The sequence below is a fragment of the Hypanus sabinus genome, chromosome 2, assembly GCF_030144855.1.
Source record: "Hypanus sabinus isolate sHypSab1 chromosome 2, sHypSab1.hap1, whole genome shotgun sequence".
In the NCBI taxonomy this organism is placed as follows: domain Eukaryota; kingdom Metazoa; phylum Chordata; class Chondrichthyes; order Myliobatiformes; family Dasyatidae; genus Hypanus; species Hypanus sabinus.
This window is the reverse complement of record NC_082707.1, coordinates 40,026,914-40,054,537: the sequence shown is the minus strand read 5'-3', so window position 1 is coordinate 40,054,537 and position 27,624 is coordinate 40,026,914. Positions and strand designations below refer to the sequence as shown.

Here is a 27,624-nt window from a genome sequence, read left to right as displayed (position 1 = left end):
GGTCACTGAATTATAGGAAAGATGTCAACAAAATAGAGAGAATACAGAGGAGATTTACTAGAATGTTACCTGGGTTTCAGCACCTAAGTTACAGAAAAAGGTTGATCAAGTTAGGTCTTTATTCTTTGGAGCGTAGAAGGTTGAGGGGGGACTTGATAGAGGTATTTAAAATACCTCTATTAAGGGGGATAGAGTGGATAGGCTTTTTCCGTTGAGAGTAGGGGAGATTCAAACAAGAGGAAATGAGTTGAGAGTTAAGGGGCAAAAGTTTAGGGGTAACACGAGGGGGAACTTCTTTACTCAGAGAGTGGTAGCTGTGTGGAATGAGCTTCCAGTAGAAGTGGTAGAGGCAGGTTCGATACTGTCATTTGAAAAAAATGGATAGGTATATGGACAAGAAAGGAATGGAGGGTTATGGGCTGAGTGTAGATAGGTGGGACTAAGTGAGAGTAAGCATTTGGCAAGAACTTGAGGGGCCGTGCTGTAATTGTTATATGGTTGTTATATATAGGTGAACTCTGCAGATAAGCAAAACAGAAAGAATAGGAGGAAATGGACTGCAATAGGGATAGCCTCCCTACTCAGCATTCATATCTGCTTTTCCCATCTGCCTGGAGGAGATGACAGCACTAGCACCATGAGAAAGAATTGCTTCTCATAAGGAATTTATGAAATCATAATGTTATAAGTAACCCAGTGCCCCCCTACCCACAACATAGTGTGGACATGAAATCAGGTGGAGGACTTGGCATTAGATCCATCACCCTCTGCTTTGCAGATTCAGTTGCACTGAAAGTAAGAATATCTGATGCACATAATGAAATGGCTTGTCACATTTCTTTCAGTAGTTCAGCCTCTTCTATTTTATGAGGACATGCAGATGACACCAAGATTGGGGGTGTAAAGGACAGTGAGAAGGGCTCTCAAAGCTTGCAGTGGGATCCAGATCTGCTGGAAAAAATAGGCTGAAAAATGGCAGATGGATCTTAATATAGATAAGGGTGAGGTGTTGAACTTTGGGAATACAAACCAGGGTAGCACTTACACAGTGGATAGTAGAGCACTGAAGAGTGTGGTAGAACAAAAGCACCTGGAAAAATTTTCATAATTCTTTGAAAGTGGCATCCCAGGTAGATAGGGTCATGAAGAGAACTTTTGGCTCATTGGTCTCTGTAAGTCAATGTATTGAGAAGAGGACTTGGGATGTTATGTTGAAGTTGTCTAAGACTTTGGTGAAGCCAAATTTAGAATATTGTTCGTAGTTCTGGTAATCTACTTACAGAAAAGATATCAATAAGGTTGAGAAAACAAAGACGTTTTGCAAAGATGTTGCTGAGAATTGAGGATCTGAATTATAGGGAAAGGCTGAACAGGTTAGGACATTATTCCCTGGAATGCTGGAGAATTGGGAGATTTGATATACAAAATTATCAGGGGTATAGATAGGGTAGATATAAGCAAGCTAGATCCACTGAGGTTATGTGAGACTAGAACTAGAGATCAGGGGTTAAGGGTGAAATGTGAATTATTTAAGGAGAACAAAGGGGAATTTCTTTACTTGGGGTGGTCAGAGTGTGGAACAAGCTATTAATGGAAGTGTATTTGATTGCAACATTAAAAGGAAATTTGGAAGAATACATGGATGGGTAGGACATGGGAGTTATGGTCCAAGTGTAGATTAATAGGATTAGTCAGAATAAGTTTGGCATGGATTAGATGAGCCAGTGCAGCCTGTTCCTGTGCTGTCACAGTCTATGACTCTATAACCCTGTAATTTATGTTTGCACTGCTGAATTGAGTGGAGATTGCCACACTTGGAGGAGTCAGCAATTGCTTACATCTTGCCCAGATCTAGAGAAAATGTACTTTTAATGGCTGACATCTTTCTTAGTGTGAATTGTGCATCTGAAAGGCACAAGTCCTAGTTTAGCAGAGGTTCAGGGTTTAAATCACCCAATGCCAATACAAATGTCTTGGACCAATTTCATGATTTCTTTTTGCAGGAAATGAGTAACAGAAATAAATACAGCAATGGTTTAGCTTGCCAATAAGCAGTGAAATCTACTTTCTAGGTTACCATGTCAACTGTCATTGAAGAGTAATTACAACAGGTTATAAAAATGCTCAGGTGGTCTTGTGAATTTAATACAGGTTCATATAGATTAAGAATTAATTTTTTTGAAAACAAAGCTCATATGTTTCCTACATGACAACCCTGTCTGTTCTGGAAGTGAGTTGCAACTCAAGCCGTTATTTTGCTGCCATTGTAGAGATTCATATTCAAGATTATCAGTGGGTTAGCTAATCTAAAATCGAAAAATTGATTGCAGCAGTACTTCTACATTTCTCTAATTATTACATGTTTGTGCTATATTTTTAGTTTTCTCTTGTGATGTGTTTCTTTGTGCTGTTTTTGTGAGTGTGCATGCATGTGTGTGTGCGCGAGAGAGAGAGCAGTCTCTCCAATAATTCTCCCTGTACTTTGCAGTTTCTTCAGTTACATACATCGTGGACGATCTGGTGAATATTCAAAGGGATCGCCTTCAAATGGCAATGGTGGGGGATGGTTGAGGTTTCCCATCACAAAAATGAAGATAGTTCCAAAGATCATTACTGGAGTTACGATGAGCATGCACAGTCTGTCAATAGTCTGGGCCACTAGATTCCAGCTCTCAACTTCCTGAAATGGAAAGGGGAAAAAAGTAATTTATTCTTTTAAATAATTTCATATGAAATTCTCTTTGTTCTGTCTGTGTTATAGCAGTGAGTCAAATTGTAATATTAATTTAAGGTATGCTTTGAGAATGCAAAGATAAAGTAAGTATGCAATTTAACATTTTTTTCTGGCACACATTTCCAATTGTGGTGTTTTATGTAACATATAATAGAAGCAAATTTTCAAACAGCCCAACACAGGAATAATTTCATGATATTTTAAATAATTTAATGAAATTATTATGTACAGGAATATTGGAAAATCAGGATTCTCTACATCCATATGATGATACTTAACATATGGGTTTTCAGCTGACTGAATTTTCTTAAAAATCTACTGTAGCTGACAACAGCAATCTGATAATATTCCAGAATGCTTCATGGAAGCACATCAGACAAAACTAACAATCGGCTAAAGAAACAGCTACCTGTAAATAATAGAGGTGATAAAAAAAACTTGTTCAAAGGGGTAAATGTCATGGAATATCTTTGAGGAAAATGAAGTCAAAGATATTGAGATACATAGGGAGGGAAATGCTGAAATATTGGTGCTGTGCCATTGACATTCATTAAGCACAGGATAATGGAATCTCTGAATGCTCAAAGAGCCAGCCAGTGGAAAGCAAAAATCTTGGTGATATACGATTGATGCAGATTTCAAAGAAATTTTTTCCTTCTGGTCTTATGGAGTGGAGGGATGTGTTCATGATTTATTGAGCAGAGTCTACCAATCTTTGCAGCTTAGACCATAAGACATAGGAATGGAATTAGGCCATTCAGCCCATCAAATCTGCTCCACCATTCCATGAAGGCTGATCCCTGAATCCACTCAACCCTATACACCTTTCTTGCTGTATGCTTTGAGGCCCTGACAGATCAGGAAACGATCAACTTTCACCTTAAATATACCTATGGACTTGGCCTCCACCGCAGTCTGTGGCAGAGCATTCCACAGATACACTACTCTCAGGCTAAAAAAAAATTCCTCCTTACTTCTGCTCTAAAATGTCTCCTCTCAATTTTAAGACAATGCGTTCTAGTTCTGGATACATATCTATCCTGCACCTTGTGAACTATTCCCAGAAACTTCAGCCATCTCTGCTCTGCTGTCATTCCCACCAGTATCCTCCTCCAATTCATCTGGGCAAGCTCCTCTCTCATGCCTCTGTAATTCCCTTTATTCCATTGCAATACTTATACATGTGACTTATCTTTCTCCCTCTCAAATTGCAGTATGAATTCAATCATGTTTTGGTTATTGCCTTCTAAGGGCTCTTTTACATTAAGCTCCCTAGTAAGATCTGGAATATTACACAACACCCAATCTAAGATGGCTTTCCCCCAACTTGGCTGAAGCACAAGCTGCTCTAAAAAAACATCTTGTAGGCATTCAACAAATTCCCTCTCTTATGATCCAACACCAACCTGATTTTCCCAATCCCCTTGCATATTGAAGTCCCCATTACAATTGTGTCATTACCATCATTACATGCCTCTTCCATTTCCCTTTGCAATTTTAACCTCATATCTTGGGTACTATTTGGAGGCCTATATATGATTCCCATAATATTTTTTCTTACCCTTGCAGTTCTTAACTCCACCCACAAAGATTCAACATTCTCTGACCATATGTCACTTCTTTCTGAAGATGTAATTCTATCTCTTACCAACTGAGGCACACCACCATCTATGTCTTCCTGCCTGGCTTGTCGATACAATATATATTCTTTGATGTTAAGTTCCCAACCATGGCTTTCTTTCAGCCATGACTCAGTGTTGCCCACAACGTCATACTGATCAATCTCTAATTGCACCACGAGTTCATTAACCTTATTCCAAATGCTATGTGCATTTAAATACAGCACCTTCAGTCCTTTTGAATATTGCCTCTGTGGTATAATTTAACTCTTTGCTCCGTCTGCCTGTTATGTTCCTGAGCATTCAAGATGCTGTACCAGACCACGATGCAATTGGTCAGAATAATTTCAACAGTGCATCTGTAAAGTTTGTTAGGGTGTTTGATGAAAAGCTGAGCCTTCTTAACCTCCTAAGTAAAGGCGCTAGCAAACTTTCCTTATGCTTGCCTCTGTGTGCTGGGCCCTGAGCAGGTTGTCTGATATGTTAACACCCAGCAATTTAAAGCTGCTAACTCTCTCCACTACCAGTGCCCCAGTATAGTCTGTTGCATGTTCACCCTCCTTCCCCTTCCTGAAGTCAACAATCAAACTCTTTTGTTATTTTTGCCACATCACTCAACCAGGTGATAATATCTCACTTCAGTAAGTTGACTCATTGCCACTTGTAATTTGTCCAACAACAATAGTGTCATTGGCGAATCTGAAGACGGCATTGGAGTTGTGCACTTATGTTCTTATGCAGTTGTTGATGACTATGGCATATTCATTTATGACCACTGATGAATCCTTGAATGTCATCCAAATCACCAATTTAAAGCAATCCCAATTTTCTCTTCTTTTTCTGCCGTCTAGCTCTTTGTAGACCTTTCAATGGAGCTGCCCTCATCAGCCTGTCTGTTTGTAGGCAAAATAGGCACATCTAGGTGGTTGAGTTTACTAAAGTGCAGGTGAGGGTAGGAGTGGTAGGCTTTCTTGATGGATGTATGGCAGTTGTTGAGTGTGTTAACTCCACCGGCATTGCAGGTGATGTGTCGATAGTAGATTGGCAGAACTTCACCAAGCTAGTCGGATTAAAGTTTCTTGCCATTATGTAACAGGCACCATGGTACGTTGCTTCCTTTCTGTTGATTACGGCTCTTAGTTCCTCAAGTGCAGCATCATTACAGTACGAGAGATCATTTGGTCCATGAGACATAATCTTACTATCTCATGGAATTTTAAAAATATTATTCTATTTAGAGATCAGACCCTTCTGGCCCAATGAGCAAGTTGTGTCCAATTTCACCCTTGTGACCAATTAACCTTCTAATCCATACATCTTTGGGATGTGGGAGGAAGCTAAACCATGTGGAGGAAACACACATGGTCATGGGAAGAACTTACAAACTCCTTACAAACAGCTGCAGGAATTGAACCTGGGTCCCTGGTGTTGTAATAGTGTTGCACTACTGTGCCAAGAATTATTCACTTTATAATTCAAGAATAAATCTCTAAGGCTAAATCACTTTGCCCTATTCCCCATTTCTTTACACTAAGGAACAGTTCTCTTACCGACCTCAAAACCCTAAATTACTACTAGTTACCATTTTGCTCCCTTACCAACTATTTTTGTCTATGCCTGAAGCTTTACAGTTTAATGCCCACTGTTTCCCATCTACTGATCAAATAAATATTCTAGGTGATAAAGTGCCAGTGAAAATCAAATCAATTTTAATAATGCAGTGTCTCCTTGTTGACTGAACCTACCTCATCATAGGCATTTTGATCTTTTATGTGTTTCACGATGCAATTTGTCCCATCGATGCCCGATTTGATTTCTGCATGAAGCTGGTCTGAAATATCCACGTTATCATTCCCACTGCTCCTAAAACCTGCTTTAAAACACCAGAATTTTCATTTGTTGCACGACATTTCTGAATAAAGTCTGTGCTTGTATTCAGAAACTTGAGACAAAGCATGCAAGAAGCTTGGATTCAGTTTCTCCACTTTGTCCTGATATTTAAATTCAGGAAAGAGAAATTCTAATTTGGAGAACTTTGGAGCCAAGTTCAACTTAACTTTTTTAAATAACTAAAACTTAGGCTTGAAAAACTGGATTATAAAATAAAGACAGTCATGCATCATTCTCATTAGCATTTCTTAATCTACTATTTCTGTTCGTGATCTTGAAAATAAGTCTATTTTAATTATTTAAAACCATTTAATTCAGAATAAAGAGCAGTCTTCTGAAATTGAGCTTCCTAAGATTGAAAGTAAGTGAAGGTATTAAGTTTTTGTTACCCTTGATTAGTTTCAGACAAATTTTGCTCATTTCCATTCAGATCATCTTTTATATTTCCTAATGACAAAGGAAAAGGCCATATCATCCCATCAAATCCATGCTGGCTCACAGATAAATCCCATTCTCTCTACTTATTTTTCCCTTTAACCTCTTCTACACTTATTCCTATCAACCCCCACCTGATTCTATCACTCCTCTACACAGTAGTTACCATTTGGAATGGCCAATAAATTCACCAATCCATACATCCTTGAGATATGGAAGGGAGTCTGAGGCCCCATGATCTCCAGGCAATGTTCAGGCAAATACTGTATCACTGGATACAGTATTTATAAAATAAGTATGGTAAAATAAATATAAACAGTGAGTAAGCATTCGGCACGGACTAGAAGGGTGGAGATGGCCTGTTTCCGTGCTGTAATTGTTATATGGTTGTATGGATGGTGAGATTGAATCCAGGTTGCAAGTGCTGTGAAGCAGCATCTCTGTTTGTTGCACCACCCTTGGTCCAGTTTTATGCACTTCCTCTAACAGCTCAATAAAGATAGCAGGTGACAAAGACTAGTAGGCTTTTACATTTACATTGATGTTTGATGTTAGGAAAGGCAACATAAAAGGAGTTCTGCATCACTATATTGCATGCCACAAGATTCAGCAGCACCAATCCCTGAACTAGTAACATGAGGAAACTATTGAGAGCAAGATGTAGAAATTAGGCTAGAGAAATTAAAAGATACTCACCAATTGTTGGAGTCGCTCGTGGTGTCAATCCATGGCGTTCAGATTGTTTTTCAAACATAAGTTCACTTCTAGATTTGATGTTAAAATATTCTTGTGCTTTGGAAATGTATCCAATAGAACTGCTGCGACGCAGCATCAAGTTGTTCTGCCAAGCTGATGGCTCATCTTTGGTAGCACGTGACATGTGGAGGATCCGTGGGAGTTTTTCCAAAAAGAGCTGGAAGATCAACGTAAAATTAACTATAAGGATGAATGTTTTTAATTTTCTCTCCACATTTCTAATTTCACCCACAGCATTATGAAGGACTATGGTTTAGTTTGAATAACATTTCAATGTTTCAGTTACCTTATTTATTCACTTTTCCAAATTGTGCAAGATAATCAAACTGTTTAATCAAAGCATTAAGCATCATTTGGTCTTTTACTCCTTAAAAAATGGTAATTTGCCTTGCCATGCAAATACAGAAACCAAATGTTACTGTTGTTACCATACCCATTTAATTCCAGATGAGAGAACATGTGTGCTTGGAGTTCGGAAGTGAAAGTTTAACACAATGATGCAATTCACTACCACAATAGTGACCAGACTCATTATGAACATTAAGTACCTGGAAGACAAAATGGACAATATCACTTAATACTCTTTCAACAAATCATTTATAGTCATTTATGATAGAAACACTATTGAAGAGACATTGCTAAATTCAGATCATAATTGACTCTTTCTTCTTAAATGTAATATTTTTGTCTATTATTGAGAGAAGTGTCTGATTGTGGTGCTCCTATACCCTTTGGACAATACAGTTTGGTTAGTTTTCTGTGAGAAACAATGAGAAACAGTGAGAAACAAAGCTTTATCATTTCAAAGCAGGGTCTTTAACATCACAGCCATAGAGGACCATTGTGATATGTAGGTGTTGCTGCATCCCCTAAGCATTTGGTGACAATGTTGTCCTTTTGCAAGAACGTGTATTTCTCCAGTGCACAACTCCTCTGAAAGATTTTCATGTGACCTGTGCTGCATGTATAATAAATTAAAGTAACTAAACCTACGGTAGATGGTTAAGTTATTAGATTTAAAAAAAACCCACTTGATTTGATAACCATACCCTCATTAGTATTTTAATGAATGTCACCAAAGGAACACGGGTTTGCTAAGTAACAATTACTAAAAGTGGGGAGAGAGAGAGGAAACAAGTTCAGCCATTTGTAGAAATGAATGTATGTACATACATTGGACTTTTAAATTTACTAATATTATAGAAGCTTCTATGTAATGGTGAACTGAAGCCAAGTGTTATCACCCAGAGACAGATTGTAGTGAAAAGCAACCAAGCATCCAAATGTTATGTTGGGGGGAAAACATCACAAAAAATCCCATTTGTGGAAATGAATAAGCAAGTTCTTCAAAGTTGTCAAGTTTAGACCTTATCCTCTGTTATCTGTGTTAACTGAGCCTGACTAGCTAGAGCTTGTACTCTTGTGCCTCAAAGATAAAGGCAAGTATCATGTACACCATATTAACTACCTTACCATCCTTCCACCTTTGCTGAATTCCCTCCATACAATCAAAAATACATCTTTTATATTTCTTGGTATTCTAATTAAGTAGAACTTTTCCCACAATTTGGTGTTATATTTGACTCTAGAAGAGATTCTATCTGAATTCCCATACATCTTCTTCATGGCCCTCTACTTCCTATCAACCATACCATATTCATTTTAACTCACAGTGAAGCAAAACTTCTTCTCCAAAAAAAAATCCTTATTTTTAAGACCTTGCACAATCTGTATTTTGTGTAACATTTTCTAATTTTCATATATCTGTAGTCATTCAATTCCAGTCTTACATCCTTATGGACCTGCAATTTTAATCATTCAACTAAAATGATTAAACTCTAAAGCTGTAGAAATCCTGCCCAATGCCTCCATAACTTTCTTTTTCTGCCCAGTTTATCTTATGGGTCTCAGGGTTACATTTTGTGTTTGATAACCTTCCTACAAAGTCCCCTGGATGAATTGATAGTACACAAAATTTGTTGTTCTAATTCTGATGGTCCAAACATGGGAATCCTTATAATGAGTAAATTGTATACATTTCAGAAAGAGCTGTGCCTCTTAACCAGCGATTATAGTTACTTTCGACAGTGTGCAAATTTAGAATCTAGAGTCATACTTTAGCATAGTAAATACCAGAAGCAGGATATTAGTTTGGAAAATGCTCACCGTCTGTTGTACAAATTTATGATCACTTACTTTCCAATCAGTGGAACAGCAAGAGCTGTCTCCGGTAATCTTTGTGAAATTAGCAGCAGGAAAACAGACTGAGCAAGCAAGACAGAGATAGATAAGGTCATCTTCTCACCACCTGAGAAAGAATACAGACAGCAGAACAAGTTCATAATTTAGAGTGTTGCAATAATTTTTGCCTATTTTGGGTTTAAAAATAAAGCAGTCTACATGATATCATTTAAAATATTTGTTTACATGTTGCTCTAAAACGTTATGGATGGAATCTGAGATAATGTGCATGAGCTTACCTGTGAGTTACCTTCCCACTTTCCCAATTCCCTCACAAAACTGACTGAGGTACCATGTTGTTTGAATTATCAGACCACAACCTTGCATCAGCAAGATGGTATTTTAGATGAATTTGACATCTAAGAGCAGAATTTGGACAACTCCTTTGTGAATTGGATTAATAACAACAAGAATGTCAAAGTCTTTGTGCCAAATGAACGCATGCATTTCCATGACAATGCTATTTTCTCTTTGGACAAATTCAGATCAATACATTGAGTACAGAGCAAACAACAGAACAGATATCATTGGTTCAGAAATGTTTTGGTTAAAATAATCTAAGGAAAATTTGGACCAACATTTGCTTAGCAGAAACCACCCAAAAGGGGCTAACAACCTTTCTGGGAATGAAAGCTAACCAAAAAGTTTTTGTTAGATCTTTTTATATCAAGGTTTGTTATATGTTAAGTATATTTCATTATCTGTGAAGTGTTGGCATTTCCTGATTATTTTAAAAGAGGTATTATTCTTTTCCAAAACATTTGAAGAATTCACTTTGAATTAAATCCCATTTAACTGAATCCCTATATTTGATCAGTATTCTGAATAATGGTTTCATAAATGGTCAGAAAGGATGTGTTGTCACTGGAAAAGGCTCAGAGGAGGTTCACAAGGATGATTCTGGGAACAAAGGAGTTAACATATGAGGAGTGTTTGGCATCTTTGGGCTTGTACTCACTGGAATTTAGGAGAATGCGGGGGGAGGGGGGTACCATTTAAACCTACCGAATGTTGAAAGACTAGGTAGGGTAGATGTGGAGAGGATGTTTCCTATCATGAGGGTATTCAGAACTAGAGGGCACAACCTCAAAATTGAGGGGCAACCATTTAGAACAGAGGTAAGGAGGAATATTTTTAGCCAGAGAGTACTGAATCTGTGGAATTCCCTGCCACAGACTGTGGGGGAGGCCAAATCCTTGGGTATATTTAAGGTCGAAGTTGATAGTTTCCTGACCTGTCAGGGCATTAAAGGATATGGCAAAAAGGCAGGTGTATTGGGTTGAGTTGGATCTGGGATCAGCCATGATGAAATGGTGGAACAGACTCAATGGGCTGAATGGCCTAATTTTGCTCCTATATCTTATGGTCTCCTTCAATTATACTTGGCAAAACACTTTTTACAGTTTCTTGTCTATTTTCTTAAAATCATCACATTAGGTACTGCTTTCAAGTTTTCTCCCTATTTAATCTTCTCTGTCTCCATCTCCCTTCTCATTTTATTCGTATTAATATAAGGTTTACCAGCTATAGAACCAATGGAATAAAGATAAAAAAGACTCATTAAGCCTTGGGTGATTGGCTCTGTCTTGTTATGCCCAAAAAGGAAATGAGCAATTATTCTCCTTTAATATAGTTTATCACCATTTCTGCAGTATTACTGGAAAAGTATTAATTTGATTTTCACATTTATATTTAAATTCTATTTTACATTGTGGAGCTATTCACCAGTTTTCCATTAATATAGCAACAACTGAAGCCCAAACCTCTTCTAAACCTGGAGAATCTACCACTGGACTAACAATCATCCCTTCCTCAAGATTTTTTTTCATTTATTTACAGAATCTGTGATTGTTCTTGGGGCCTCTATTTACTAACCATCCCTAAATATCCTTGTGAAGGTAGTGGCAGTCACCTTCTTTGAAATTAGTCACATTGTATGTGCTACACACAGTGCTGAAATAACGACACACAGTCGGTAAGCCATTTCAAGACTAGTTTATTCAAACTTCGCGGCACTGGCATTTAATCCCCAGCGCCCACCCTCTCCGGGTGGAAATGACATCAGAGGTGCATTACCAAAGTCTCCCCCCCCATGCGCTGGCTATTTGTGAGCTGGTTTGCCTGCGCAGAAAGTGGGTCGCCACATAACCCCCCCAAAACCGGCGATACACCCCCCCAATGTCCACAGTCTGGATCAGCCTCTGTTTGGGAGGTCTGCCTCTGCGCCGCGGTGCCTGAACTTTGACCGGCTGCACCAAGTCCACGTGGGCTGGTTTGAGTTGGTCCACCGTGAAAACCTCCTCTCTCCCCCCAATGTACAGAACATACATGGACCCGTTGTTGATGATCACCTTGAACGGCCCCTCGTACAGCCACTGTAGCGGTGCCCAGTGAACTGCTGCGGCGGGGCTTTAGTGTGCCGCTGCACCTTGGCTGTTTGGCACTGTATGCACGTTCTGGCCCATTCACTGACCTGCTTTCGAAGTCCGTGCCATGTGAACTTGCTGGAGACCAGCTGGAAGGTTGTCCTGATAGATGGGTGCGCCAAACCATGTATGGAGTCGAAAACTCGCCACCTCCAGGCTGCTGGGACGATGGGGTAAGGTTGGCTGTTAACCACGTCACACAGGAGGGCCCTCTCACCTGGGCCTACGAGAAAGTCCTGCAGCTGCAAACCCGAGACTGCGGTCCTGTAGCTGGGCATCTCGTCATCTGCCTGCTGTGCCTCTGCCAGTGCTGCATAGTCCACCCCCAGGGACAGGGCCTGGACAGCTGGTCTGGAGAGTGCGTCCGCCACGACGTCGTCCTTTCCAGAGACATGCTGGATGTCCGTCGTGTACTCGGAGATGTAGGACAGATGTCACTGCTGGCGAGCCGACCAGGGATCAGACACCTTCGTGAACGTGAAGGTCAACGGTTTGTGGTCCGTGAACGTGGTGAACTGCCTGCCTTCTAAGAAGTACCTGAAATGCCGGATTGCCAGATACAGGCCCAACAGCTCCCGGTCGAAAGCACTGTACTTGTGTTTGGGTGGTCGTAGGTGCTTGCTGAAGAACGCCAGGGGTTGCCAGCGCCCCTCGATGAGTTGCTCCAGCACCCCACCGACTGCTGTGTCAGATGCGTCCACCGTGAGTACAGTCGGAACATCCGTTCTGGGGTGCACCAGCATCGTGGCATCTTCCAAGGCTTCCTTGGCTTTAATGAAAGCAGCCCCGGCCTCCTCCCCCCAAGTAATGTCCTTGCCTTTCCCCGACATCAGGGTGTACAAAGGGCGCATGATACGGGCTGCTGAGGGGAGGAAACGGTGGTAGAATTTCACCAGACCATCGAACCCCTGAAGGCCTTTGACTGTGTTGGGCCGGGCAAAGTGGCGGATCGTGTCTACTTTGAGGCAGAGCTTGTGTCCGTCAGCCAGGGCCAGCATCTCGTTCATCAATGCTGATGGCAGTCTGTCTCCCAAGCCGTTCAGGTGAAGCAGGCGGGCACCCCGCTCACGCCGTGAGAGGCCAAAGGTCCCAATGAGCAGTGCTTTGAATGCTTCATATTTGCCTTCTTCCGGGGGCGACTGTTTGAAATCCGCAACCTGGGCGACCATCTCCTGGAATCTGGAACTGGGCTTCTGCTCGGCTAAACCACATGCGTGGTCGCAGCGTCCAGAAAGTCGGCAGTTTTAGTGAAACTGCGTGAACAGCTGGAAGAGTCGGTCATCTTTGGTCCAAATCCTGTTTGGACCGTCGGGGTCACCAATGTAGCGATGTGCTACATAGAGCACCGAAATAACGACACACAGTCGGTAAGCCATTTCGAGACTAGTTTATTCAAACTTTGCAGCCCTGGCATTTAATCCCTAGCACCCGCCCTCTCCGGGCAGAAATGATGTCAGAGGTGGATTACCAAAGTCTCTCTCCGCGCGGTGGCTATTTGTGAGCCAGTTTGCCTGCGCAGAAAGTGGGTTGCCACAACATGAAGGTATTAAGATGGTGCTTTTGGTAGGGAGCTCCAGGATTTAGACTTGGAACTGAAAGACATGCAAAATAAAATGGTGTGGGACATAGGGAGGAAATTGCTGGTGGTGCCGTTTCCATGTATTACCACCTGTCCAAGTGTTAGTTTGGGAAATATTATTTAAAAAGTTTTGTCAAGATACTGCTGTGCATTTGTAGATGTTGCACACTGCAGCAGTGATAAGAAAGTGTTGGAGAGGCTGCACAACTTGGGAGGTGGATGGGGTGCCAATCAACCAGGGTGCTTTGTCCTGGAAAGTGTGCGGCTGCTTGAGTATTGTTAGAGCAGCAGACATTCAGCTACCTGGAGAGTATTTCATTGTATATCCTTTACTAAAAAGACCCTTCAGTTCATACTTCGAAACAGAAACTGGACAGTCAACTAAAGCGAAAGGGAGCTTAATAATTAAAGCAATTAGAGTGAGAAACAGAAAGAGCACATATTCGTTTCCAGAGTGTTTATTGTTCTGAAGATCAAAGGAAATATTCAGAAAAGGTAAAAATCCTTGAACAAGGCCCAAAGCTTTCTCAATAGATTAGGTCAGATTAGCTTTATTTGCCACATGTGCACCAACTATCAAAATATTCAGTGAAACGCATCATTTGTGTCAACAAACAACAGTTCACAAGTGTCACCATGCTTCCAGTGCTTACTAATCCTAACCTGTACAATTTTGGAATATGGGAAGAAACTGGAATACCCGGAAGAAACCTTCACGGTCATCAGAGAATGCACAAACTCCTTACAGATAGTGAGACCACAAGAGCAGAATTAGGCCATTCAGCCTATCAAGTCTACTCTGCCATTCCATCATGGCTGATCCCAAATCCCACTCAACCCCATACACTTGCCTTCTCACCACATCCTTTGACACCCTGACCGATCAGGAAACTATCAACTTCTGCCTTAAATATACGCACAGACTTGACCTCCACCTTAGTCTGTGGTAGAGCATTCCACAGATTTACTGCTCTCTGGCTAAAAAAAAAATCCTCCTTACCTCCGTTGAAAGATGACCCATGTCTGATTCTGACTTCTGATACTATCAGTGTGGAAGGTGCACAGCCTCCTTGGGGGCTTTGTCCTCCACCCACATCCCAAAGACCTGTTGCATTCACGGGTTCTTGGTTTAATTGGTGACTGCAAATTGACATTAGTGTAGATTGGAGATCAGAGAACCAGTGGTTGTAGAGAGAATGTCTGTGTTACTGAATTTATCTAGTTCATTATATTTGAATTTCTCAGCTGCCATGGTGAGATCTGAGCTCCCTTCTCTAGGTTGCTAGTCGAATAAATTGACCAATGCAACTTAGGAGCAGGAGCTAAAAGAGTCTTTGCCAAAGACTCCAAATAAAAGGTCATTAAATCATCCAGTGACTACCTAGATTACCATCTTAGATTAATTGCTTAACCTTACATCAATTAATCTACACCAGACACTGTAATGGCATAAGGAAGTCTCTGATGATCTGAAGTTAACAATCATGTTGCAGTCACATATAGCTTACTGTTAGCCATCTAGTGTCACTTAAATTCTAGAGAAAATATTTTTCTTTGTATTCCGTCTATAATCCACTGCATCAAGAGTGGTTACTGTGGTAAATACCTTTGTTTAAAAATGTACTGTTTGTGGAGAATTGTACAGTGAAATGAGAAATACTCACTGTCTGCAGGAAGATAAAAGGCCAGTGATGCCAGGAAGGAGATGAGGATGCATGGAGTAATGATGTTGATGACATAAAACAAAGGCTTGCGTCTAATTATGAGATAGAAGGTCACATCCTGGTATCTGGTAGTGTTAGGGAGAAAGTCTGTATGGATGTTCTTTTTTGCAGCTTTGTGAATAATTTCCCATTCACCATTCTCTGCATAAAATGAAAAATAAAGATGTTATCAAAAAAAACAGGAAAATTGCACTGTGGAACAGCAAAAACAAATACTCCCAATGGGTGAGTTTATCATCCTTGAGGCAAATCTCATTGAAGAAGATCATTAAGGTCCAGAAGAAGGGCCTCGGCCCAAAACATCAACTGTTTATTCATTTCCATGGCTGCTGTCTGACCTGCTAAGTTCCTTCAGCATTTTGTGTGTGTTGCTTTGGATTTCCAGCATCTGCAGAATTTCTCATGTTTATTATTAATAACATATCTATGACCAGTATCATAGAGAACAGTAAGAACAAGACACTTTTCTCATTTTTTGTCCATGTCGTGTTCACAAAAAAAAATACTACTGGAATTCTTACATCCACTGAGGAAGCCTCACAATTGTATCATGTAACAGGCCAACAAAGGCTTTCTGTCAGCAACAAGCATAGAGCTCAAGTTAAGTTATATATCCATTCAATCTGTTGATGGGTCTCAGCCTGAAAAGTCAACTATTTATTTCACTCCATGGAAGCTGCCCAATCTTCTGAATTCCTCCAGAATTTTGTATGTTTGTGTGTTGCCTAAGATTTCCAGCATCCACAGAATCCCCTTTCTCTCTTCTATTAATTATTTAGGAACAAATGAGACAACCAAGTGAGTGAAGTAAAAACATTTCATTTCCTATATTTGGTGGCAAAAATACATCCCCCACTTTCCACAAATCCCAGGTCATTAGCAAATTAGTGCTAAAAATGGAATCTGCTGAAATGAGGAAGCATCCAGTTAAAATGGTCATTTACTGCAGGTGCTCAGGGGGATAGCTGCAGTAGTTTTATATTACAAAATTATCCTTAGTGTTTATGATAGTGAATAAAATTGAAAGCAGAGACAGAAATGCATCTAGCAAAAACCTCAAAGGACATCTAACAACTTTCACTTTCATTTGCTGTTCTGCAGTTTACAGCAGACATGTTTCCAAGTACCTATTTGCTGCAACTAGCAACAGTAATGGGACCACGGGGCATCTTTTTGCAAAGTTTAATGCAGTTTATGTAATTCCCTCATACTATAATCAGGAATTCAGCTCCGAGTGAGATCTGTATTTCTAATTGTCTAGACGTCAAGTGCATTGCAAGCCAGGCATCTCACTTCATTATAACTTAGGGACATCATTGATTTTAAATCATGAAACTGGCCACATAGAATAGCCTTCCATCAAAATGTGGCTAAACTACAGTCTTGTCAGCAATTTTGTTGGTCGCAGCAGCTCATGTAAAAGAACCAGTTGCAGTGGAGCTGTAATAGTTCTCATTTCACAGCTGATATACAGTAATATAAAATGACCAGATGGAGTCTCAGACTAAAGCTAGATTTGTTTCACTGAACATTTCCATGAGCTGCCACTTAGTCCTGTTATATATGTTAATCTTTTTAGACCACATAATTTCTGTTCATATCAGCACATTTGGGGGGGGGGGGCTGATGATCAGGATGCCATTTCTTCTTTTGTGCTGGGGATGGTGGGGTTTAATGTTTCTCTCTGAATGACTTGTATCTTTTTTGTTTCGTGGTTATCTGGAGAAGGCAAATTTCAGAGTTGTATATGGATGCATGTTTTAAAAATAAATGAACCCTTGAACATCACAATGGTACCAGAGCAAAGGATGATATATTTTATCATTAACTAATACATGTATAAATTAAATTATTAGTAAATAATATGCTCTGGTAAACAGTAATGTCGTTAATAATGTGTTACCTGTGAAAGCTTCAGGATCAATAATAACCCATTCAATGGGATGCTCCTTGCCATCTGCAACTTCTGTTGTTAGCTCCATATTTATCTCCTCTGCATTATAATTCAAAGAACTTTCATAGAAAAAGAAAAAAAAAGATACTAAAGTTAAAATGTTGAATTTTTATAGGTGTAATGATTAACACTAGTGACACATAGACCATAACAGAACCCCCTCCACCTCCCCCACTGCCATCAGTGTCTGCATGTATCAATGACTGAATTTGCAAGGATAAGTCATTGGGTCTGCAAATACATCATGAGGCTGTTTGGTCTGAGCTGTGTTAGGCCAGCCAATGGCATTGTTAGGATCAACCCAACCAACAGCCTTGACAGTCAGCAAGGCAGGGGCAATGGTTTACCAGCTGTATAAGTCACAATCCCATAATTAAGTTTAATGTCTCTGTCATTCAAAGATTGAAATCACTGATTATAAAAACTAAATGTTATAAAAGATTAAATTGAAACCACAAAATACTAAAAATGATTAAAGATACTAGATAAAGTATAACAACAAGTAGCTTACCAGTTCCTTTGCCTCCTATATCTGGTCTGCAATTCCCATTAAAATTAATAGTGTTTCAGATACTGAACACAATAACTAAAAGGTATAAAGGGAGGGAATCATGGGCTCTTTTTGGTGAGGGCACACATATATGAGTAGTCCTCCCAGTTAACCCTGTTATGGAAGCTTTTCAAAACTACTGAGGGAAGTTTTGACAATTCATCAGCTGAAGCTACAATGAAGCTGATTATGTAGTGAAGAGTTCCACTCTGTTCAGCTGCTGATAAAGTTCTCCAAGAACACAGTTGGCCAGGCATGAATGTAGCTAAGTTATGGGCATGTAACCCAAAGGCAGAGGTAGTTAGTCTGGGATCAGGAATCAATCTTTATTAGTTCAGACAGTCCCAGCAAAGAGAAAGGGGTAGTCAACATTGTGTCTAGTACACCTTTGGATTTTCTTTCCATCATGATCATTGCTATTAGGAATGCAATTTCTGCATGCTAATATGACATAACCATGAAAATTAATTGCATTTCCCATCACTGGCAAGAATCCACACCCACTTCTTTCCAATTTCAGAAGATAGAAACAAGACTTTCATGGAGCAAATAAATCAACTTGTACTTACGTGAATTTTAAGGAGCAGTTCTGCCAGTCAAATGGAAAATAAAGGACGTTGATGGGACAGGAGCTCCTGAATATTGCAGGGGGAAGCCATGTAACCAATCCATCTGGTTGGACCAGGACATTGCAAAAAAAAGCCACATTGTACTGCCCATCATTGCTAGTGAGTAAGGCATAGGAGAGATTAAATATACAAAGCTAACATTTCAGCAAACCTTTAATAGCTATTCAACACATTTTTGCAGGTTCATATTATATTTGTTTATTGTCTCTACTCACAAGATAATGGATTTTAGTGATAGGTAACTGAAATTAGCTATTGTTAACCTAAAATATTTGCCATGTGATTAGACGCAAAGTAAAATAGAGACATAAGAGACACTGAACTGTGGAACAATATACAAAACGATGGAGAAACTCAGTGTGTCATGTCACATCTGTGGAAGGAAATGGACAGTTGGCATTTTGGGTTGAGACCCTTCATCTGGACTGAAAGATTGAAGGGACATAGCTGGTTTAAAAAAGGGGAGGGGAAGGGGGGAACAAGAGCTGGCAGGTGAATGTAGGCTGGGGAGGTGTCGATTGTCAGATGAGAGAGGGGAAAGTTGGAATGGTGCTAGGAACTGTGAGGTGATACTTGGAAGAACTGAAGATGATGCAATCTAACAGGAGAGGATAGTGGGGGGGGGGGGGGAGTAGCGGGCGAGGGGAACCAGAAAGAGGAGTGTGTGAGTGACGGACAGATAGAAAAGGGGAATGGTGATGGAGGACAATAGATCAGGAGGGAGATCGAAGGGATGGGGTGGCGAGCAGTTACAGGAGTTGAAGATTTCAATATTTATTTTAGCAGGTAATCCATGCAAAATATGAGGAGTTTATCTTTAAGTTTGTGTTTAGTCTCAAATTGGCCATGGTAGTGGCAGCTTTCTCCAAGACAAACATTTATTGCATAATATGTGTCCTAGGTCACTTACATCCATCTAAGAGCAGTATGTTAAGCTTTATAGCTTTTATGGGGCACCTTATACTTGAAATTTAAATGTGTCTGGAGGGTTCTATCACCTTGGGCATGTCACTGACTGGGATAGGGGTTCTCACTGGAACAACCAGTGTACCTATGGAAAAATTAAGTGATATGTAGCAGCACAACAGACCAAAATTCCATCATTTCATGTCCGGGGAAGCCAATTAATAGAGAACTGAAGTCACTATGTTTGCAGTTTTGGTAAATGCCCATTAATTTGAAGATCCCAAGAAGGTCCCAAGAAATGTTGCATATGAACAAAGTTCTGCATTTTGCAGTGAACAAAAGCTTTTTCATTCAAAGAGACATGCTTTGAAGGAATAAGTTTTCCTACTTGTTTTCTAGGACAATGTCCGGTATCCATATCAAACCAGGAGGAAGCCGAAGAATGGAAATATCACTGTATTCTGATGTATTCCAGGTCAGTCGATAATCATACCATGCCTACATCAAGAAGCAGAACAACTTGTTGCCAAATGAATTGGGAATTAGATAAATGGGTTCAGATCTCAAACATTATTTACATAACAACATGTACAAGTAGCCAGTAAAATTTCACTGGGTTTTTGAATTGTTACAATGACTTGATTCATTTTAGGTACTCTCAACATTATTGAATCAGTAACGCTGCTTGAAATGTTTCTTCAAGCATTCCCATTTGTATAGTCACTGTTGTGCATGTTGTGTATGCCCTGGTTAAGAAGCAGTGTGTCCTGCTGGTAGAATGTTTTTGTTTTGGCTAGAAATAAGACGCTCTGTTGCACAATTTAGGAATGTTGTGTCAGCCAATCAGAATGGCAGAATTAGAGGAATGTTCTAGAGAGCAGGGTGGAGGGAGCTTTTCTGTGGACAGTAGTCTGGTTGGGGTTGTTTTTTTGGCAGAGGAAGGGGAGGGAAGATGCCAGAGAATGCCATTGGAAGGAGAGACACCAATACACAGTGCTTGTGCAGATTAATGGCTGTAAGGAAGAAGGGCCAATACTCCCAAGAGAGAGCCCACTTGTTCAAGATGGATTTTGGGTGAAGTTTGGAATGTGGTGCATGCTGTCACGCAGACTGTGAGTCCAGCATATGAATAAAAAGACATCACCAGCGATTGATAAAAGGACATCACCAGGGTCAGCTCCAACTTTATGTGCACATTTGGACTGGCTTAACTGTAATGGGCCCTCTTATTTTTTTTCTTTTCTTTTTCAATAAAGCTGAATTTTGAAAATATTGTATGCTTTCTTTGTAATTTTATGAAGTGTATGATCTGTTATTTCTTGCCGACCAATAATTGTGTAAGGGCAGTATTTATGCAGTATTCGCACAAGCTGGGGTTTCTTTAATTACGATGTTCCTGTTTGGATAAAACCCAAAACATACCGACTCTAGATGTATATTGTTTATAACAGTGGCCTTCTCACCGCTGAGTCCCATGGCTGTTAGCAAAATTGGCTAATGAGCCAGGGTTGCATACGAGCCCAGTTAGCGGGTTACATGTAGATTTCTGAAATAAAACTCAGAAGTGTTGGGAAACTTCAGCAGTTTTAGTAAAAAGAAAGTGGGCTAGTAGTGTCTCCTCTACACATAACATTTAAATGGAGATTTGGTGACCACACAGCAGAAAACCTTTTGTTCAGTCCACAAGGATGAATCTGAGCTTCCAGTTGCCTGGCACTTTATTTCCCCAATCCACTGCCACATCTTACTTCTCCCTATAGTCTATTACACTGTTCCAATGAAACGCAATTCCAGATTGAGGAACACACCTCATCTTCCACCAGGCGTGCTGTAATGTTTAGGGCTCAATGTCAAATTCATCATTTTCATATAAATACTTTTCCTGAACACAAGAGATTCTGCAGATGCTGGAATTCTTCAGCAACACAGAAAATGTTGGAGGAACTCAGCTAGTCAGACAGTATCTATGGAGGGGAATAAACAGCCCACGTTTCAGGCTGTGGCCCTTCTTTAATACTGGAAAGGAAGGGGGCAGAACCCAGAATAAGAATGTGGGGGACAGGGAATGGAGTACAAGCTGAAGGTGACAGGTGAAACCAGGGGAGGATGGGTCGATGGTAGTTGGTGGAGAGGGATTATAATTCAGCCATGATGGAATGGTGGACAAGATTCAATAGGCTGAATGGCCTAATTCTGTTCCTATCTCTTATGGTCTTGTTTGCATGATGAAAACACAATTTAGTTATATGAAACAATGCAGGTTCTTTTACTTACGTGGTCAATCCATACATTTGAAGTAAGGGTTTCATCACTTTCTTTCTATAAGGAATTGAAGGTATAGTATTACATTAGAAGCTAAACATTAAAGATTAGCTTTATTTGTCAGATGCACATTGAAACATACAGTGAAATATGTCATTTAGATCAATGACCAACACAGTCCAAACATAGAAACATAGAAAACCTACAGCACAATACAGGTCCTTCGGCCCACAAAGTTGTGCTGAACATGTCCTTACCTTAGAAATTACTATACTTACCTATAGCCCTCTATTTTACTAAGCTCCATGTACCTATCTAAAAGCCTCTTCAAAGACCCTATCATATCTGCCTCCACCGATGTTGCCGGCAGCCCATTCCATGCACTCACCACTCTCTGAGTAAAAAACTTACCCCTGACATCTCCTCTGTACCTGCTCCCTAGCACCTTAAACCTGTGTTCTCATGTGGCAACCATTTCAGCCCTGGGAAAAAGCCTCTGATTATCCACACAATCAATGCCTCTCATCATCTTGTAAACCTCTATCAGGTCACCTCTCATCCTCCTTCACTCCTAAGGAGAAAAGGCTGAGTTCACTCAACCTATTCTCATAAGGCATGCTCCCCAGTCCAGGCAAGATCCTTGTAAATCTCCTTGTAAATATGTGCTGATAGCAGCCCACAAGTGTTGTGAACTTATGTTCTGGCGCCAACATAGCAAGTCCACAAGTTACTAACCTTACTAATCAATATGCCATAGGAATGGGAAGGGAAACCCACACGATCATAAGAACATAAGAGATCAACAGCACATTACAGGCCCTTCAGCCCACAATGTTGTGCCCACCATATAACCTACTCTAGAAACTGCCTAGAATTTCCCTACAGCATTGCCCTCTATTTTTCTAAGCTCCATGTACCTATCTGAGAGTCTCTTAAAAGACCCTATCGTATCCATCTTCACTGGCAGTGCATTCCACGCACCCACCGCTCTGTGTGAAAATCTTATCTCTGACATCCCCCTTATATGTACTTCCAAGCACCTTAAAACTAGGCTCCCTCATGTTAGCCATTTCAACCCTAGGAAAAAGCCTCTGGCTATCCACATGATCAATGCCTCTCATCATCTTATACACCTCTATAAGGTCACCTCTCAACCTCTGTTGCTCCAAAGAGAAAAGGCCAAGTTCACTCAACCTATTCTCATGAGGCATGCTCCCCAATCCAGGCAACATCCTTGCAAATCTCCTCTGCACTCTCTCTATAGTATCCACATCCTTCCTGCAGTGAGGTGACTGGAACTGAACACAGTACTCCAAGTGGGGTCAAACTAACGTCTTATATTGCTGTAACTTTACCTCAGAGAGAGAACATACAAACTCCTTACAGACAGTAGCAAGAATTGAACCTGGATAGTTGGCGCTGTATAGCATTAGCTGTTAAGCTACTGTGTCTCAACATGACAAAAACAATATACATAGTAACAATATACTGGGACATGTACAATGATCTTATACTTATTTGCTAAGAGCTATACATTTGATGTATTTTGTGAATTGCACACAGTCATTTCTTTATAGATCTCAGTGCAGTTTCTTGTCGGTTTGCATCCATATTTTGTGTGCATTCAATGGTTAGAATTATGGCTGGACAATGAACACCTCATTGCTTGTCCAAATACATAACCGAAAGGAAGACGAGATTGTGACTGATGATGATAACATACACACAGTGGTCACTTGAGGTTCATGAGTCAGTCCTCATCAGAGGATGAGGTGGAGAGGGTCAGCAACTTTAAATTCCTTGGTGTTATTATTTCAGAAGATCTGTCCTGAGCCCAGCACGCAAGTGCAATTATGAAGAAAGCATGGCTTTCTTCCTTTAGGAGTTTATGAAGATTTGGCATGACATCTAAAACTTTGACAAAATTCTATAGATGTGTAGTGGAGAGTATATTGACTGGCTGCATCACAGACTGATATGGAGATACTAATGCCCTTGAATGGAATAACCTACAAAAAGTAGTGGATATGGCCCAGTCCATCATGGATAAAGCCCTCCCCTCCACTGAGCACATCTACATGAAACACTGTCACAGGAAGGCAACATCAATCATCAGGGAACCCCACCACACAGGACATGCTCTCTTCTTGCTGCTGCCATCAGGAAGAAGGTACAGTGCATGACCATGCACTTCCCGATACTGTATTCCATCTGCCACTTCTCTGCCCATTCTCCTAAACTGTCTAAGACCTTTTGCAGCCTCTCTGTTTCCTCAAAACTACCTGTCCCTCCACCTATCTTTGTATCATCCACAACTTGGCCACAAAGCCATCTATTCCATCATCCAAATTATTGGCAAATACTGTAACATTAAAAAAAAATCGGTCCCAACACAGATCCCTGTGGAACACTACTGGTCACCAGTAGCCAATCAGAAAAGGCTCCCTCTACTCCTGCTCCTTCCCTCCTGCCAATCAGCCAATGCTCCATCTAGGCTAATATCTTTCCTATAATGCCATATGCTCTTAACTTGTTAAGCAGCCACATGTGTGGCACCTTGTCAAAGGCCTTCTGAGAATCTGAGTTCTCAACGTCCACCAATTCCATCAACATCCACTCAGCAGTCCTGCCAAGGTTTTGGCCCAAAATGTCGACTGTTCTCTTTTCCATAGATGCCAGCTGGCCTGCTGAGTTCCTCCAGCATTTTGTGTGTGTTAAGTCTTTACATACCATACTTCCAATTAACATTCTGATCACAACAATGAGAAACTTTCCATTCACTATGTGGTACCATCAGCAACTTTACCTTTACACAACATTAACACTGATCAACATTGCTGATTAATCAAATCCTTTGTGAAGCGTTGTCTTTCACTGCTAGGTCATCAGTAACTTTCCTGCTTTTTTTAGTGAGTGCAGAAAGAGCATCTTTACAGAGCTGCAGTAGACAGTAATTTGGACTACTTAGATGCTGGAATAGAACTGGCTGACTTGATATCACTGTCAATCATAACTGCATTGTACTGTAAGTACAGTAAGACAAGAAAAAATAATCAAACTGCTCTTTCAAAAGTTTCAGAGCTCTTCAGCGGATTTCTTTACCCAGATCCTCTATTATACAGCTTCAAAAATAGTAAGTTAATTTAATTATATTTTGGTATAATCTGAATCAAATAGACAGAAATGAAATATTATAGCTATAGAGTTAAGTAATTCTATTTGACATTGAAATTATTGTTTATGCAGAGTCAGTGAAAGGTAAAATTGCAAATAATTTCTCTGAATTAGCAATTTGCATATATTCGAATGGTCACTTAATATCTAAATGACTTACCAGTGAAACAAGATTGGAGAGCGTTAAACTCAGAGCAATATTCACCACTTCATCCTTATGCTGGACTGGCCGTACATGTTTGTCATACTTGTTGACAACTAAAAGGTCATTAATCAGCCTCTCCTCCTCGTTCAGACTAAAACATCCTACAGAACAAAGGAAAAAGAATGTCAGGCATTGGGAACGTATAGAGAAATTACCTCATTAACTAAAATCAATACAGATGTCAGGATGCTCCAGTTTTCAAGTTAAAAAGTGATAATTGTGCTTAAAAAGAAGAGAGCCAAATACTTGTTGGGTTTTGAGTCTTTCTGTCAATTAAGGTTGAATACCCCTCTCCTGAAGTTTCATTCGTCATGCATTAACCTTTGATTGACATGACTGAAGAAAATAGACTTTGATTGGCCTGAGATTTGTAGATAGTATCACTTTTGGGCTTAAAGTGAACAATTTCCAATTTAACAGCAGAATATTAAAGATGCCAAGAAATTCAATCGTTTTCAAGAGTGTGAAGCAACAATGATGGTCAAATCATAAGGATCCAGAAATTAGACTCTGTTTCCTCCACTATTTACGCTTGTGCATCTCGTGGGTTGGAAGCACGTATGATGGTACTGTGAAACACCTGGATAAGTTAGTACAGAGGGACCAAGGTGTTCTGGTGCATGAATCAAATGATGCTAGAAGGGAGAGCCAACAAGAAGGTAAGAAGGCAAATGGTAATTTGCATGAGGGTTGGAGTTCAAAAACAGGGAGATTTTGCTGCAATAGTATTGGTTGCTAGTGAACCTTATCTGAATGGTCTCTAGAGTTTTGACGTCTTACATAAAAAATGAAATAGCACATTGGAGACAGTACAAATGGCATTCATCAGGCTAATCCATGGGATGAGAGGGTTGTCCTACTAAATGGTTTTGAATTTAATTCTTTGGAGTTTAGAAGAACGAGGGATGACATAATCAAGAATATAATATCCTAAAGGGGCTTTCCAGGGCTGATGTGGGGATGTTTTCACTAGTGGGAGAGTCTTGAACAAGGGATATAGCTATAAGACAAGGAGCAAATCATTTAAAATGATGGTGTGTTGAAATTCCTTCTCATAGGGGGAGTTAAATTCTGGAATTGTCTGCCCCAGCAGATAATGGAAACAGCATCATTATAAGTATTTAAAGATAAGGTAGAGAAATATTTCATAGATCAATGAATATATTATTTGGAGAAATGGTATAGGAGAGAATTTAAGGACAACATAGATTAACCATGATAGTGTGAAATAGTGGGGCAGGCTTGAATGGCCTGATGGCCTATTTCTACTCACATTTTCCTGTTTTCTTTCAGAGGTTCCTCAGTCAGAGGGCAGATTTCATTGTCTTGAAATATTTTCCCCTGGGTGAACTTTGCTAGCCATTGTTTTCCAATCTGAGCTGCATTATCCTCAGCTGCATGAACTACATTGTTGAACAGCCAGCAATAATATTTAACAGCAGTCCAAAGTATTTAGGTACTTGACCTGTAGAATGGACCCATTCTAAGGTAAGTATATTTTGTGTCAAGGAATGAGTTCTGAAATAAGGTGTCATTCATCATATAATACAGGTGTTATGACAAGCTAGGCCAAGAGTTGAGTAAGGATAGAGTTGAGTGCTGAAATCTGGAGCAAGAAAACAAACTACTGGGTCAATTCAGTAGGTCGAGTAGCATCTGTGAAGGCAAAGAGATGGTCAACATTTCGGATCTAATCTTCATGTAGAATCTTAACTCAAAACATTGACCACCCCTCTGCCACTACAGATGCTTCCCGGCCTGCTGAGTTCCTCCAGAAGTGTGGGTTTTTTTGCTGTCTATACACCTGCTTTACTTAATCTCATCACAGCTTACGTTACCACCTGTTTCTGTATCATCAAACTTCAGTATCTTGTTGGCATCTGCCTGTTGTCAGAAAGCTGCTTCCCGTCACTCTGAACTAATTTATAAAATGTGCAGTTGTCCATTGTAGAATATCAGACGTTACTAACAGTCAATGGGAAAACTCAGCTTTAGTGTTGGCTATTGCTGACTTGTGAACAGTGACAACTAAATATGGATGTAGTGTCATAATAACCAAAATACTGAGGGTTGCAGAAGTAGTCCTCCAACCAACCAAAATGGAAATCGGTAGAAAGTCTTATAACTATAAATGTACAACGGAACTAAAGCTTCTTTAGTTCTCCAAAGAGATCTAATTTTTAACACAAACTGAAGTTAAAAGAACTTATACCTAAGCTTCTAGGACTATCGTTTTTAAAGAAAACATTATAGTTTCAAACATTTCAATAGAAATTCATTTCTCTTCATGTTGAAAGAAAATGTTCAATTTGAAGAAACTCATCACAATAGCTCCAGCCGGGATAGGGTCAGAGAAAACTGTCAACTCAAGCCAAAAGAAATCTCTATTAGCACAATAAACTTCCTTCAGTAATAATAAAGTATAACTTACCTGTGAAAAACAGGCAGGAAATGAGAATGTAAACTAAATGAATGTTCTTCATTTTGAAAGAGTGTAGTTCTGAATTTAACAGTTGCAGTCTGGCATTTGGCAATCTTAT

At 40.0% G+C, this 27,624-nt stretch overlaps 1 protein-coding gene across 2 annotated transcripts; it reads right to left on the bottom strand.

The window, feature by feature from the left end:
• Positions 1 to 2,210: 2,210 nt before the first annotated feature.
• Positions 2,211 to 27,583, bottom strand: chrnd (cholinergic receptor, nicotinic, delta (muscle)). Of its 2 annotated transcripts, none has more exons than XM_059944620.1 (12): positions 27,516 to 27,583; positions 25,040 to 25,185; positions 21,718 to 21,762; positions 19,832 to 19,941; positions 18,478 to 18,633; positions 17,308 to 17,417; positions 15,345 to 15,545; positions 9,631 to 9,742; positions 7,868 to 7,982; positions 7,375 to 7,591; positions 6,099 to 6,226; positions 2,211 to 2,680 (listed from the first exon to the last, which is right to left on the bottom strand). In XM_059944620.1, exons 1-12 carry the CDS (start codon positions 27,565 to 27,567, stop codon positions 2,498 to 2,500), a joined length of 1,575 nt encoding a protein of 524 aa, XP_059800603.1. In that variant the 5' UTR covers positions 27,568 to 27,583; the 3' UTR covers positions 2,211 to 2,497. The 2 variants fall into 2 exon arrangements, with proteins under 2 accessions (XP_059800603.1, XP_059800613.1); XM_059944630.1 differs by having other exon boundaries at positions 6,099 to 6,223.
• Between the last annotated feature and the right edge of the window lie 41 nt (positions 27,584 to 27,624).